Source organism: Taurulus bubalis (assembly GCF_910589615.1).
Source record: "Taurulus bubalis genome assembly, chromosome: 11".
NCBI classification, from domain to species: domain Eukaryota; kingdom Metazoa; phylum Chordata; class Actinopteri; order Perciformes; family Cottidae; genus Taurulus; species Taurulus bubalis.
Genome location: NC_136599.1, coordinates 3,522,323 through 3,538,773, shown reverse-complemented (window position 1 = coordinate 3,538,773; position 16,451 = coordinate 3,522,323). Strand labels below are relative to the sequence as shown.

At 43.8% G+C, this 16,451-nt stretch overlaps 1 protein-coding gene across 1 annotated transcript in view; it reads left to right on the top strand.

The window, feature by feature from the left end:
* Window positions 1–15,241, top strand: part of slc2a4rg (SLC2A4 regulator) — a gene marked incomplete at both ends in the record, with an annotated part of 39,611 nt that extends 24,370 nt beyond the window's left edge. Inside the window, 6 exons of the mRNA XM_079226448.1 lie at window positions 1,490–1,728; window positions 8,236–8,336; window positions 10,242–10,530; window positions 13,172–13,273; window positions 14,934–15,013; window positions 15,046–15,241. Of these exons, the coding sequence (XP_079082574.1) occupies window positions 1,490–1,728; window positions 8,236–8,336; window positions 10,242–10,530; window positions 13,172–13,273; window positions 14,934–15,013; window positions 15,046–15,241 (1,007 nt within the window). The remainder of the gene's footprint in view (window positions 1–1,489; window positions 1,729–8,235; window positions 8,337–10,241; window positions 10,531–13,171; window positions 13,274–14,933; window positions 15,014–15,045) is intronic.
* Window positions 15,242–16,451: the final 1,210 nt, after the last annotated feature.

Below are 16,451 nucleotides of genomic sequence, written 5' to 3'. Positions count from 1 at the left end.
CTGTGGCCCACAAACAACCAAAAAAGTTACAAAATGTCACATTGTAGCATAATACAGCATGTATGCTAGGTAATTATTGCGCTACCTACTGGCATGGAAGAGTATTTCATTACTCGTCCAACCACTCAACAATGGAAAATTATTTGCGGCAACTAAATCATATTTTTTGGGACCGATTAAGTGAAATTGGACATTTCCTCACGGCACACTGGTGAGGTTGAAAAGCACTGCTCTAATTGATGATCTCCTGATCGCATATTTTATCGTTCACCTGCGTGTAAACTTACTCTGAATCTAGTTTTTGTATTTTTATTGAACCAGCAATAAACAAGGTGACTGTTACTGCGCTCAGCGAGGCGCCGCAAAGCGGGTTCATATCTCATCGCCGCCCGTCTGAAACAAATCTAAAGCAATGAGAGATTTCGCTGTTGATTTCGGCATCATTTGATGTGGTCGGGACGCTGTGGGTCTCGACGAAAAGCTCACTTCACGCTGCAGAGAGAGAGGATGTCGGTTCATATCTTTTGATTCATCGCCGTTTGTTTCAATCCCCTGACACTCCTGTGGACTTGAACATAAAAACACGTTTAGGGTGGAACACGTTGCTTCTCCTCATACGGTCACCATACGTTGCATCTCTTCGGAGCGTTCATGCTGGTTTTGAGTAATCCTCACACACAAATTGATCTCCGCTCCGTATTAACTGGGATTCACATTCCTACATTCCGATAAAGAGAATTTAAGTCAATTCCCAACATACATGACATTAAGCTTTGCTCCATGTTGGGGTTTAAGTTTATTTTATTATTGTTTTCCTCCCATGTTCTACCACAGTGTAAAGTGGCGAAAGATCAAGCGATTTAATAGTTGTTTTAGCTCTGGCTTTGTTTGGAGGTCAAAAGGGTAAAGAAAGGGTTTGTGGGTCAAGACTTGGAGGAAATTAAAACCGTGTTGGGCTTAATGGACAGAGTCCAGTATGGCGAAATGACCGTAGAGTATATACGGTCTATAAGATATTAAAGATATTAGAATGTGTGCATCAAAGAGGCTTTTGAGAGGTTTTATGTTTTCATTACGGAGTTATGATTTGGGTCAGCATTGTTTTTATAGGGGGATTTGAGGTAGTATATTACAAAAAAAGAAACTACTTAAACATAATTTTTACCAATTTTCACTCAATTGATAACAAGGGAACATATCTTAAGAGCTAAATATATATATACACACACGTTTAGTTTTTTATTTGACTGAAAAGGAAGTTTGGATGTTTTTATTTATTCAGAATTATTAGTAACAACCTTGAAGAATGGTTATTTGGAAAAATAAAAATGTATGTTACATATTTCACCCCTTCCTATCACCACAGACAAAATTGCACTGAAAATAATTCACATTTCTGAAGAAACCGAACACTGGCGTCACTTCACACAAATGACTCTTTTTCATAGACATTAATCTGAAGTTAACAGTGTTCTTCTTTAATCTGCAGTCCCGGAGCCGGCCAGCAGGGCTTGGAAAGAGGTGCTGTCGGCGAGCTACAGCAGCTCCACCAGCGGCAACTGGAGCTGGGACGCCAGCGACCAGTCGGTGCCCTCCACGCCGTCCCCGCCTCTCTCCAACGACGCCAGCAAGAACTTCCTGCTCTCGTCCCGGGGCGACGACGTCATCGAGGACGTCGCGGAGAGCCAGCACTTCATGTTTGAGGACCCCATTCCTCGCAAGCGAAAGGTAAAGATGGATGCCTTTGGAAACGCTGCCTGTTAGCCTCTGGCTCCAACTCAGAGGCTCACAGAAGTACCTTTAACCGTTCCGTACACGAGGCCATCGTCCACAGGAAGTAAGGAGCTTTACCTACCGACATACATTGAAGTAGGATAGCCCACACATGCGCTCAAAAGCACCAAAATACGATTCCACGCAAAGATTTTCCCCACTGTGGAATTAATAAAGGATAATAAAAATAAAATACCTGTAATACCTCTGCGCCCCACTAGAGGGTTGCGCCCCACAGTTTGAGAACCTCTGAGCTAAGCCCACCTTTAGGCGAGCATTACACCTAGACCCCGGTGATAACCCACAGCAATATTAGCTCACTGCTAACTACGCCGCTAATGCTACACAGTCCATATACAGATACCACTGCAGCTCTGTTCCTCTAGCTGCCTAACTGAAGACTAGCTAAACTCCCTGCTAGTCTTCAGGCTACTTATGCACTAAAACCTGCAGCATGAACACCGCAGACTCATGCATGAACCCACCGGCCGCCTCGGACGAGCCCCCAGACAAACGGCTCAAGTGCTCCCTTACCTCGTATACAAGACCGTAGCCAAGCGCCACAAACACAACTTCACTACGCCAATCAAAACCTGGTCCATCAAGTTAGGACGAGCCTCCAATTGTGACATTTTGATTGATATAGCAATAATTCAAAAAGATAACGACAATAACACACAGCTCGTACTCTGCTATGGGGCCACGAGGTCGTCTGGCTGGCTTCTTATCCACCTGCAGCCTAATCAGCCAATTGACCTCAGCTGTAGGCTCGTCAGCAGAGAGAGAGAGGGAGAGAGAGAGAGAGCATTCATTTTTCTTTAATTTTTTCTATTAAAGTCCTATTAATATGTGGCTTGTCTTGTACAAAATGAAAGTGATATATATATATCGTCTGTTTTTTTTATTTTGTTGATTAAGACAAAAAGAGGTTTAAACAGAACGTCTTGGTACCTCGAACCGGAGCGGGGGTCGTTCCATTTATTTATTTTATTGCCATACTGAGCAGCTGTTTCTATCTCTGGTTTCACTTCTTCTTCTTCTTCTTCTTCTTCTTCTTCTTCTTCTTCTTCTTCTTCTTCTTCTTCTTCTTCTTCTTCTTCTTCTTCTTCTTCTTCGAGATCACAGCGACGACATGCGTAACAAATGTGGACAGAATTGTATTTAAAAACCACAGATGAAGATAATACATTAAATTCGACATCTACAGTCGGTACAGTTTCTTGACGCAGCTGTGGTTTTGTGGCTTCATTCCACTTTTCAACTTGAATCCCCTAAAAGAAGCGAGCGCACGCTGAGTCAGCCGTCAGGCTCACAGCGTACAGAAACAACACCGATGGGCTTCTTGTTATTTCTATAAAGTAGCAGCGGCTCGACAGCCTCGGGCACAACGCTTTCTGCTCGCGTGGATGACGGATTATGTTTCACTTCTTCTTTTATACTTTTAGAAACAGACCAGATCATCAAAGTGTTCCATCCCATATTTCAGTCTTTTCAGGTTGTGGGTGTATTTAGGAAGGCGGGAGGTAGGAACAGTAGGACGTAACAAAAGGGATGCATGCACAACTAGGAGTCGTCATGGCAGCAACAAGAGGAGAAATCCATCTTGAATGTTTCCTCTGGGCGCACGGTGACGGGAGGAGGAGCGCTCACACTCGTGTAGAGATGTGTAGAGATGTGTAGAGATGATGTAGAGATGTGTAGAGATGTGTAGAGATGTGTAGAGATCATGTAGAGATGTGTAGAGATCATGTAGAGATGTGTAGAGATGTGTAGAGATCATGTAGAGATGTGTAGAGATCATGTAGAGATGTGTAGAGATCATGTAGAGATCATGTAGAGATGTGTAGAGATCATGTAGAGATGTGTAGAGATGTGTAGAGATCATGTAGAGATGTGTAGAGATGTGTAGAGATCATGTAGAGATGTGTAGAGATCATGTAGAGATGTGTAGAGATTGTGTAGAGATCATGTAGAGATGTGTAGAGATCATGTAGAGATGTGTAGAGATCATGTAGAGATGTGTAGAGATGTGTATAGATCATGTAGAGATGTGTAGAGATTGTGTAGAGATCATGTAGAGATGTGTAGAGATCATGTAGAGATGTGTAGAGATCATGTAGAGATGTGTAGAGATTGTGTAGAGATCATGTAGAGATGTGTAGAGATCATGTAGAGATGTGTAGAGATCATGTAGAGATGTGTAGAGATCATGTAGAGATGTGTAGAGATGTGTAGAGATGTGTAGAGATCATGTAGAGATGTGTAGAGATCATGTAGAGATGTGTAGAGATCATGTAGAGATCATGTAGAGATCATGTAGAGATGTGTAGAGATCATGTAGAGATGTGTAGAGATGTGTAGAGATGTGTAGAGATAATGTAGAGATGTGTAGAGATGTGTAGAGATAATGTAGAGATGTGTAGAGATCATGTAGAGACGTGTAGAGATGTGTAGAGATGTGTAGAGATAATGTAGAGATGTGTAGAGATCATGTAGAGATGTGTAGAGATGTGTAGAGATCATGTAGAGATGTGTAGAGATGTGTAGAGATCATGTAGAGATCATGTAGAGATGTGTAGAGATCATGTAGAGATGTGTAGAGATGTGTAGAGATCATGTAGAGATGTGTAGAGATGTGTAGAGATCATGTAGAGATGTGTAGAGATCATGTAGAGATGTGTAGAGATCATGTAGAGATGTGTAGAGATCGTGAAGAGATGTGTAGAGATGTGTAGAGATCATGTAGAGATGTGTAGAGATGTGTAGAGATCATGTAGAGATGTGTAGAGATCATGTAGAGATGTGTAGAGATGTGTAGAGATGTGTAGAGATCATGTAGAGATGTGTAGAGATGTGTAGAGATCGTGAAGAGATGTGTAGAGAAGTGTAGAGATGTGTAGAGATGTGTAGAGATCATGTAGAGAAGTGTAGATATTGCGTAGAGATTGCGTAGAGATCATGTAGAGATGTGTAGAGATCGTGTAGAGAAGTGTAGAGATGTGTAGAAATGTGGGAGTGTGTGACTCCGGCTCCTTGTGAGCATAAAAACACAAAGACTCCCAAAGATGCGTTGCCAGAAACCCCAGACGTACCGTAGATAAGCAGACAGGAAATGAAGGAGGAACACACACACACACACACACACACACACACACACACACATATTTTTACGCAAACACACACACACACATATACACAAGCACAGACACACACACATGCACACATATATATGCACGCACAGACATACAGTATATACACACATATACACAAGTACACACACATACACATATATAAACAAGCACACACACACACACACACACACACACACACACACACACACACACACACACACACACACACACACACATACAAGGCCTTAAACCCTGAACCCTCAGGGATTTTACAGTTTTCTCCTCTTCAACGGCTCCGAGGCTCGAAATAATACAACAACATAATTTGGCTGCGACAGAATGTCAACTTGACTGTGGGTGTTTATTTATTCATTTATTTTAACTCCCTGATTTAAACGTCGTCCAGTTCCTTTTCCCAAACGAGTCAAGAAAGTTTGATTGAATAATATCGATAATAAATAAATGTTCTCTCTTCCAGTAAAATGAGGGCTGCGTTTCGGATTAAATTACAAAACTGAAAGCTTTTGAAAAATGTGCAATCTTTAAAATAAAGTACTTTAATTTGAAAAAAATGAATTTAACTGAATTGCTCTGCAGCTTTGAATTCAGTTCATTCAGAGGTGAAGTGATTGTTTTGATATTAACAGCTTCAATAACATTATTTTTAAAAGGTGGATGAATGAACGTATTGTGTAATATAGTCTCTACTTCCGTGAAGTAAACATCTCGGCGATGGGAAGCGGGACGTTCCTGAACCCTCGACCCGTAAACCTCCTGTGAGCAGCTGCCCGTTTGGATCGGAGGCGGTTCTCTTAAGAGGATTATTCAACATGGAAATCCCCGGTCTCACTGTAACGGCGTTAAGAAGCAAGAAAAACGCTTAGCGGGGGGAGTTAAGTGATTCGTGATTGTTTGTGGGATTAAAGGCCTGGCTGGCTGTGCCGTCTGTACAAGGAGGGTATTTTTAAACGTAAGAGGCGCTGGAGAACTTTAATGAAGTATGAATGTTGCATGAAGGGTCCAGCCTCTCTTCTCTCAGTCTTTTCTCTGGCCTTCTTCCTCCAGAGGGCTGCTGAAAGGTGGCGACAGTGGCCACGCCCACTCTCTGTCATCGGAGCGCAAGATGAAATGAATAACAAATCAATAATCACTCCATCCATTCATCTATCTATCTGTCGTTCTCCTCGCGGCTCATGAACCAAAGGAGAGGTATCCTGGTTTTTTCGTCGGGGTCGACCGGCTGCAGGTGTTGGAAGTGGGCGTGGCCGAGGGTTGGAAGTGGGCGTGGCCGAGGGTCGTCAGCCGAGTGGAAGCACCTGAGCCCGTCAGCGACACCTGGGGCCCGTGTGCTCTTTTAAAAAAACCTTTTTTTTATTCATTTTAAAACCCTCTTTGAGCTCAGTCAGCCTCTCTCTCTCCTTCTCGTCTCGTCTCCTCTCTGAGAAACACAGTTGGTGAATGATGGCCAAAATGGTTTGTTTTCTACTCCCTACAACACTGCATGCATACATGTATGTTTGGGCGAGGAAAGTGATTTGAATGTTTGGTGTTGCGTGAAGTGAGGTAGGTTCATTTGGGACAGGTAGTCCTGGTAGAGGGACTTCCACATTAGTTTGGGGGACATATCGTCTCTTCCGGTGCACTACGTTGATGCTTTTGCGAGTCGTTGTAAACAACCAATCTGTGTTTAAACTAATTGCATTATGATGCGTTCAGGCTCTGCAGTGACGGTGAGAAACTTCACTAAATCCAGTTGTCGGAAGACGTTTTCACCGCGATATAAAATGGGTATTAGAGATGAATGGTGAGACAATATTTGTTTTAATTGATACAAATGCAGTGTTTTATTTCCTTGTTTGAATTGTGGGAAAAGTACATTTAGAATTTGACGGTTAATGACTTTAGAGCGGTGGAAATGTCTGACCTTTGACCCCTTCTGTTGTGGCTGGAGAGGACTTTGTTTCTGGATCGTTGAAGATTGCAGAAGAGAACCTTGATCTGAGGCGTTGGTGATAAAACGGCTTAAGGAGGTCGTGAAGGTCGCGGCTCATCTGCAGCCGCTTGAGAAACGAGAGGAACTCTGTCCATTTTTATTTGATATGATTTGAACGGGAGAGAAACCGTTCAGACTCTGAGAAAACTCTGCAGTTAGGAAACGTTCAGATGGCTTTTAATGACCCAAATTAATTTATTCTGCAGAGGCCAAACTCAGAAACGGGGTCACCCGGTCTCGTAGGGCGCTGACAAATAATTTCTGTCATTGGTTCACGTCAGGGAGTTATTCAATTAAAATTAATTGCGAAAGTTTGATTGAATAATATCCAGACGATATTTATCGTCCGTTTTCTAATGATTAAACTGTATGAATTATAAATAAAACATGATTTAATAATAAATGAATGTTCTCTCTTCCAGTAAAATAAAGGGATGTGTTTAAGATTAAATGACAAAACTGAAAGCTTTTAAATAAAGTAATTTAATTTGAGAGAAATGATTGAACTGAATTGCCCTGCAGCTTTAAATCCAGTTCATTGAGGGGTGAAGTGACGTCGACAAATGTGTGTTTAGGGACTTTATATCTGTGGTTATTTCAGCTCTTCTCTCCGTTAACATTGTTGGGCCGTGACTGATCGAGAGGATTCTGATCATTTTGGGCTGAGGTTTATTTTCTGTGCCTTCATGAGTGGATGCGTTTGCTAGCATTGTGTTTTTGTCTCTCGGCGGCTTCACATCGCCCTTCTTTTAAATAACCTCTCCGGTCTCTGAACACATGAGACGCACTGGTTTTAAACGTCCCGTGGGACGAATGAACATTTAGGAGTCCATTATTGGTTAAAGAACGTCATGAGAAATAACTTCTGACTCTCACTTCTCCCGTGTGTGTTTAAACACACATTTGATTGGTCGAGTAGCGTCACGTGATTTAAAACGCATGTATGTGGTCTGTTTAGTTTCCTTGGCTCGTATGTGCCCTGTCATTATGACGCCTCAAATTCCACGTTTTGTCCGTCACCATCTTGGATTGCGGCCTTCGGCATCTTGGCTTTTTTGCAACTAATAGAAAGGAAGTTGTGGGTAGAGACCTGTCAATCACCTTGTAGCCCCGCCCCTAAAGCGTCCCCTGCTTTATGGCCTGTGTAGCGCTCGGCCTCCATGAAGGCCGTCTGTATCTTTGCATCCTTGCTGCAGGAACCTCAGTCCTCCCTCGTCCTTGTTCTACAGATGTGTTCTGGTTTCCTCTCCGACGTTTACCCAGCGCTGCAGTGAAGGACTCCCAACCCGAGGGCTTAAAGGACTCCATGAATGAACGTCTCCTGTTTTTGTTTCTCAGAACTCCATGAAGGTGATGTTCAAGTGCTTGTGGAAGAACTGTGAACAGGTCCTCAGCACCTCCTCAGGGATCCAGAGGCACGTCCGCATCGCCCACCTGGGGTGAGTCAAAGCAGGAGAACCCACACACACACACACACACACACACACACACAGACTAACAGGTTGATCTTCATTTGGAGTAACATAAAAGGTTTGAGTCATTCGCTAACTGGCGGTTAATTTAACTACCATTGATTATGTTTTTTTCTTTTCTGACCATTCTTCAAACGCATCACATTTTACCATTAGGAGAAAGTATATTAATGGGATCAAATGTTTTGTACACACACTTTAATTTAGCTTGAAATAGTCTGTTTCTAAATTGAGTTTTTTTTTTTTTTTTTTTTTTTTGAGTCTGGGCCTCCAAATAATTACTTAAATTATTTTTTAGCAGTCAGCATTATCTATTTATTCAGAAATTCAAGAACATTTATTTGGAGTTTCACATATTCTACACTTCTTAGTCTGTAAAGTTTTGTCCACAGTTACTAACTTAAACAACAACGAATAGTTTCTTCCAAAAACATGTGACCATGATGTCATCATTCATGTCTCAGTGTTTTGAATACGTTCTGATGAATGCCCTCATAAAAATAAAAAAAATGCATCTGTAATAGTGCATTTTCGAAGACTATGAATAAACTGTCGGGTTACAGTTTACGATTGTAATTGTTTATATATTTAGAAATGTCAAGTTAACTTTATAAAGAAAATTAAATATATCACAAATTTGCAGTAGTGGAGCTCCAACACTGAAGGATTATTTTAACTGAAATTCAAAGTCATTTTCCCCCTTTAATATTCAGAAGTCCTTTTAATGACAGATGTTGGTCTTTAAAAAATCGGCTTTTCAGAATAAAACGATGTTTATGTAAAATGCACCAATGGTTATATGATTCTTTAACTGCAGGCTTTGTTTCCCTTTAATAACGGCCCTCACTAGTAGTCACTTGCATAAACGTTCTCCAGCGCTTCAGGTCAGTCGTGTTCAACGGTGATTTTTAGGAAAGTGGTCAAACGAGAACGGCGACTCTCCGTCTAGCCGGTCACCGATTGGCTGCTCACCTCGTGGATGTGTGAACAGAACGATCAATGACTGCGACGCCGCCTCATGGAGCAGGAAAAAGTTTGACTTCGAAGTATACAATTTGGGCAGAATGGCGAACCAGGAAGTTAAAATCCTGCCTTCTCTTCTGTCAGGGTCTTGTGCCTCTTAGAATACATTTGTATCACACGACTTAAAAGATGGCTGAATATAATGTAGCGATCCAAGGAGTAACATTTTATTTAATGTAACATTGTAGCTCTAGTTTACATGCAGCAGGTGAAACACAATGTTATAACTTTGAACAATTATATATTTTTAATTATGATATTAGTTTAATAATAAAGAGACTCCTACTGTCACTCCATGCAGTAGTTTAACCTCATCAGTTAGTCTCTTCATCAAACTGGCTTTTGCTGCCCCCTGCTGCTGGGAAGAGGAACAGCTCCACACACTCTATTATGGTCTGTCTATAACCTCCATCTTTCATGAACACGTTATTTAAAACATGCACTTTTAATCTTTTGAGTTGTTTCCTTAGTATGGCTTTCATGTGTACAGCTTTATTCAAATAAATCACATGTGTGCAGAAGTTTCTGACGCAAAAATGACGCTTTATAATCCACTTTGAAATAAACTAATTTTGCTGAACATTTAAAACCAACTGCAAATAGTGTACAGTTGTATTTTTAGTGCACATAAATGTTCTTAAAACAGAACGGGGCAGAAAGAAATATGATGGATTAGACTGGACTAGATTTTTATTTTATTAATTTTTCCTTCAGCCTCAGTGATTTAATAAATTATATTTTAATATTATCCCAAAACATTTCCATGTTTATGATCGGGACATGAAAGGGAGAACCGGGCGTGCTACCTAAAAGTAAAATGGCGTTCTAAGCGGTTCCTCTTCCTCTCAGGCGGGGCAGCGACTCCGACTACAGCGACGGCGAGGAGGACTTCTACTACACGGAGATCGAGGTGAACATGGACAGCCTGACGGAGGGTCTGTCCAGCCTCACGCCGACCTCGCCCACCACCTGCGGCCCGCCGCCCGTCTTCCCGCCGCCGCTCGCCAGCGGCAGCGCCGCCGTCCCGCACTCCGAGCACATCGCCGTGAACGGCGCTCAGGGAGCCGCCGCCCCGACGCTGCTCAGCCAGTCGGCTCCCTCCACGCTCTACCACATCCACACCGACCACGCCTACCAGGTAACACACACACCGACCACGCCTACCAGGTAGCACACACACACACACCGACCACGCCTACCAGGTAACACACACACACCGACCACGCCTACCAGGTAACACACACACCGACCACGCCTACCAGGTAGCGCACACACACCGACCACGCCTACCAGGTAGCGCACACACACCGACCACGCCTACCAGGTAGCGCACACACACCGACCACGCCTACCAGGTAGCGCACACACACCGACCACGCCTACCAGGTAGCGCACACACACCGACCACGCCTACCAGGTAGCGCGCACACACACCGACCACGCCTACCAGGTAGCGCGCACACACACCGACCACGCCTACCAGGTAGCGCGCACACACACCGACCACGCCTACCAGGTAGCGCGCACACACACCGACCACGCCTACCAGGTAGCGCGCACACACACCGACCACGCCTACCAGGTAGCGCACACACATCGACCACGCCTACCAGGTAGCGCGCACACACATCGACCACGCCTACCAGGTAGCGCGCACACACACCGACCACGCCTACCAGGTAGCGCGCACACACACCGACCACGCCTACCAGGTAGCGCACGCACACACCGACCACGCCTACCAGGTAGCGCACGCACACACCGACCACGCCTACCAGGTAGCGCACGCACACACCGACCACGCCTACCAGGTAGCGCACGCACACACCGACCACGCCTACCAGGTAGCGCGCGCACACACCGACCACGCCTACCAGGTAGCGCGCGCACACACCGACCACGCCTACCAGGTAGCGCGCGCACACACCGACCACGCCTACCAGGTAGCGCGCGCACACACCGACCACGCCTACCAGGTAGCGCACACACATCGACCACGCCTACCAGGTAGCGCGCGCACACACCGACCACGCCTACCAGGTAGCGCGCGCACACACCGACCACGCCTACCAGGTAGCGCACGCACACACCGACCACGCCTACCAGGTAGCGCACGCACACACCGACCACGCCTACCAGGTAGCGCACGCACACACCGACCACGCCTACCAGGTAGCGCACGCACACACCGACCACGCCTACCAGGTAGCGCACGCACACACCGACCACGCCTACCAGGTAGCGCACGCACACACCGACCACGCCTACCAGGTAGCGCACGCACACACCGACCACGCCTACCAGGTAGCGCACGCACACACCGACCACGCCTACCAGGTAGCGCACGCACACACCGACCACGCCTACCAGGTAGCGCACGCACACACCGACCACGCCTACCAGGTAGCGCACGCACACACCGACCACGCCTACCAGGTAGCGCACGCACACACCGACCACGCCTACCAGGTAGCGCACGCACACACCGACCACGCCTACCAGGTAGCGCACGCACACACCGACCACGCCTACCAGGTAGCGCACGCACACACCGACCACGCCTACCAGGTAGCGCACGCACACACCGACCACGCCTACCAGGTAGCGCACGCACACACCGACCACGCCTACCAGGTAGCGCACGCACACACCGACCACGCCTACCAGGTAGCGCACGCACACACCGACCACGCCTACCAGGTAGCGCACACACTACAACATCCACGCCTACCAGGTAGCGCACACACTCTTAAAGGTTTGCTGTTGCTGGTCCTTTATTTCCTTAAAGGCCTCTTCTCCATACCTGTAATGTAGAAAAGCTTACAAGTAACCAATACGCAGAATATTTATTTATGTAAATATATATTTATCATATATTGCTCTCTAAAAAAACATTATTTCTTTATTCAAAAAATAAATTATATATTTAGCAAAAATCAATTCGGCTCATTTTATTTTTTATTGAATGTTCTTTAATGAATATAAAAAGTCCGTTTCGGCTACATGAATGTAATTATTCCGTCTTTAGACGTGTAAATCTGATGTTGAGAACCAGACGAAACGTGAAGCAGCCTTTTTGCTCCGAGCCACACAGTTTCCGAGTTACTTTCTATATCGTGAACTCTGCAGATGTCGAGGTCAGCGTGGGGAGACATTCATAAAAGGTCTGAGTGACTTGACTCCTCCACCAGTGTGGGTGTTCATGTCAGAAAGGGAAGAGAACTTTTCTTGCAAAAATATTAACATAAGTTCAAACAGAGAACCAAAGAGGGTCTGAGTATGTCCTGAAGTCAGAGATTGAATCGCTCAAATTCCTGCTTCAGTTAAACTGCTTTGTGGCATCTCTGGGTCGCCATGCCGACGCCGCCTCCTCTTTCTTCCTCTTGTAACCGCACAAACTCGTGCGCACTCCTCGCTGTTGGATGCCCTTGGAGGTAAAAAGAAGAAATGGTTTCAGCTGGGGAGGAAAAACGACTCATTTGGTTCAAAGTCTGAAGCTTTTTCGACGTTGAGCTCGGTGCTTCTGCACATGTTGAAGGTTGTACGGCAACAGGATGCTCCTAAAGGAACTCAACTACTCGACGCTACGACTTCTTTATCATAAAAACACGCACTGCGTTCATGTGGAAAAACAGGGTCGCGGTCGCCGCCCCATCAGCGCTTATGTGAACGTTTCATATGTGATCAGGTGGGAAAGAAATCCTGGTTTGTATATCTTTCTCTGCGCTTTCCCTCCTCCCTCGATCCTCTCCTCTGATTGGTTGTCGTCCGTGTTCCAGGCCTCTGCTCCAGTGAGCGTCCCAGTGGGCACTGGTAATGGAACTGGGAACGGCATCAGTGTGCCGGGGCGACCCGCTCCGGCCATTTTCAAAGGCGTCCCGGTGAGTGAGGCTTAATCTCACGCCTTTTTTAATTAAAAAAGAAAGATCTAAATCTTTATTTTGTCACCTTATTTTAGAAAATGCAAGACGTTGTGTTCAACTTTCAGACGTCACAAAAAGCCCAATAAACGCGTCTGAGGATTTTAACCAGTTTGTTAATTAATAAATTTGACGCCACATTTTGCAGACGACTCAAATCGTTGGCGGAATATTCAACTTTCCTTTCATCGTCGTGCATTTCATGCTTCCTCTTTGCGTGGTTTACATGAAGTCCATGGATATGAGATGTGATGTGAGCTCGAGATCCACGAGTATCAACAAGGCTTCATGCTGAAGTCTTGGAGGCTGATGATATTTAAAGAGTGCTTGAGATTCAAGATGTTTATTGTCACTCCGTTTGTAAAAGTACAATCAATCACGTTTTACTGGGAGGATCCATGACAGAGGAAATAAATGGTAAACTTAAAAAGCAATAAAAGTAGCAATAAGAAGCAATAAAAATATGCCACAAAGAAAATGCAAAACAAACTCTTTAGGTTTTCTAAACTGCACCGCCGTCAATGGAACCATAAAACTTTATTGATAAAGGAGGTAAATTAATGTTACGGTTGCTCTAAAATGTAAATGATGTACATAATAAGTATAAATAACAAAGTGAATACGGTTTTAATGGAAGTATTGAGCCAGAAACTAGTCGAGGGCAACAGAAGAGGAAACATTTCTGTTCTTGTAGTTGTGAATAAATGTTTAAATAATGAATATTGCTTAATGTAGTTAACTTGTAAAGACATTTTTTGTGACGAATACTTTGGAAAACATATATTTTTAAAGAGACCCGACCCACAAAATGTTGTCTTATACAATATCATGTCGTCAACATGTCTTCATGTGAGATGAATGTGATTTTTAGATATACATTTTTTTTTTTTTTAAAGTGACAGTTTCAGATTTTAAAAGAACAAAAATACAGGTATAAACTTTTTAATGTTGATGTGTTTTTTTTTTTCTAACGTCTGAAGCTGCTCATGAATCAGTCGGGACCCGAGGGACCCAGGGGCCACATGTTGGATAGATAAACTTCACAAACTCTACTTTCAGGATTTTTGATCGCCTTTTTTTTACGACGCGTAAAAGCTCACAATGTGTATTTAATGATATATTTATCAAAAGGGAAAAAACGTTAAAATCTCTTCAGCGTTTTATATATTCAGAGTATTGAACCAAGAACACCATGGCCTTCTAGACGAGGGAACCTAAAGTGCAGATAAATGCTGACTCATTTCCTGCTTTGACTCTATTCTGCATCAGAAAACTCCTCATCCAAACTCTACAGAAACAACTTTTTTCCCCTCACTGTTCCAATAATTTGTCCGAAATGTCCTTTTTTAATGAATTGGTAATTTAATGCAACGAGTTGAATGATTTAATTTCCTCTTATCGTGATAAAGAGCTGCTGCGTTATTTATTTACCACAGAAAACGGGTCAAACGAAGGTTTAACCCTCGTTTTTCATGAGGTGATAATTGTTTTGAGACATTATGTAGTTTTATATTTAACATTAATGTCTGGTTCTGTCTGTACGCTGTCGTCACGTAGAATGAAGGTCAAAGTCACGGCGTCGTATTGAACAACGCGCTCATGATGCTCTTCACTCTTTCAGGGGCCCGTGACTCAGGTCCGCACCGTTAGCATCGGGGCTAGCGCTTCACCAACGCCGCCTCCTAAAGCAACAGGAAACAGGTATGTAGAGGTCAAGTTTCTGATTGGGTTAGGACACATGTGAAGGTCATGTTTCTATGTGGCCGTCTTGACGCCCGTGTGCGTGTCCTCATGCTGTCACGTCTGCTGTTACCAAGGAAACCCCGCGGGGACGCCAAGAAGTGCCGGAAGGTGTACGGCATGGAGAAGAGGGAGATGTGGTGCACCGCCTGCCGCTGGAAAAAAGCCTGCCAGAGATTCACCGACTGATCCGACTCCGCCCCCCCGAGTCCGTGAGGCGAGGTCTTCCTCACCTTGAGCGACGGATGAAGGTGGACTCTTCCACAGAGGGGGGGGGGAAGGGGGAGGGGCTTACTGCAGTTGGGAGACTTTTTTTTTTTTTAATGCTGAAACTCATGAATATGGAAAAACATCTGAATTGAAACATTCTTTATTTTTCACAGGCAATGTTTAAGGACTACAGATAATCTTTTCTTTGTATTATCTTCATTATAGGAGCATCACGTAGTAGTTTCTGTTTATGGGTTGAGTCATGACTTTGTTTGACCTTTTAACACCTGTTGCATATCCGTTTAATTTTTTTTCTCTCACAAACGACTTAATTTTTCCTGCATAATCTTAATTCTCGCATCACTTCCTGGATACAGACTTAAGTTGAACTACACTTCAATATCTACTTCCTGTTCATTAAGCAACTTCAGCACCGCCAGCTAACCTTCTTGTAATCTTTTGCAAAGATGGCCGACAAAAAGAAAAACTCTCGCACACACGTGGTACCAAAAAAAGCTTCCTCTCGACTTTGCAGATTTTTTTTTTTTTAGTTTTCTTAAAATGTACACGATATATGAATTATCTCTTGAGACGCTCACCTTGAAGAATAAGTCGTCTTTTAGAGTCACTGAAGCCGTCTGATGAATCTCTTTCTCAGTTTATGACGTCGCTTGATCTCGTCTTGCTTCTTGGTCCTTGAGGCTCGTTTAATTTGTGGTTCCTTGACCGCCGACATTCTGAAAGATCGTTGTGTTTTTTTTTCCCACGATGACGATCGGCCCTTTTGACTCTTTTAACGCCGAGCCTGACGGATGTTTGCCGGTGAACAACGTGGAGATCGTACCACGATGAATTTGTGATCAATCGGGTTTTTTTTTAATTCATGTCTAACCGGTTTTTTAAATCATAGGAACCGAGACTTTTTACTGTTTTTATTATTAGATGTGTTTTTTGTATCCAGAATCTTTTACTCTAATCTAACATTTGGAAAAAGAAAAGTGAGTCGTTGAAGAGCGGCGGTTTTAAAACTCTTTCTTTTTTTTTTTTTACTTTGTAGAAGTGGCCTAAAAAAAATGTCCAGGCTACGTTTTCAAAACTTTAGAGGAAATATAGATTTTTAGATTTAGAAATTGTAATTTTTCTTATAATTCCCTTTCACTTTTTTTTTTAAGAGCAATATTTCCCCAAT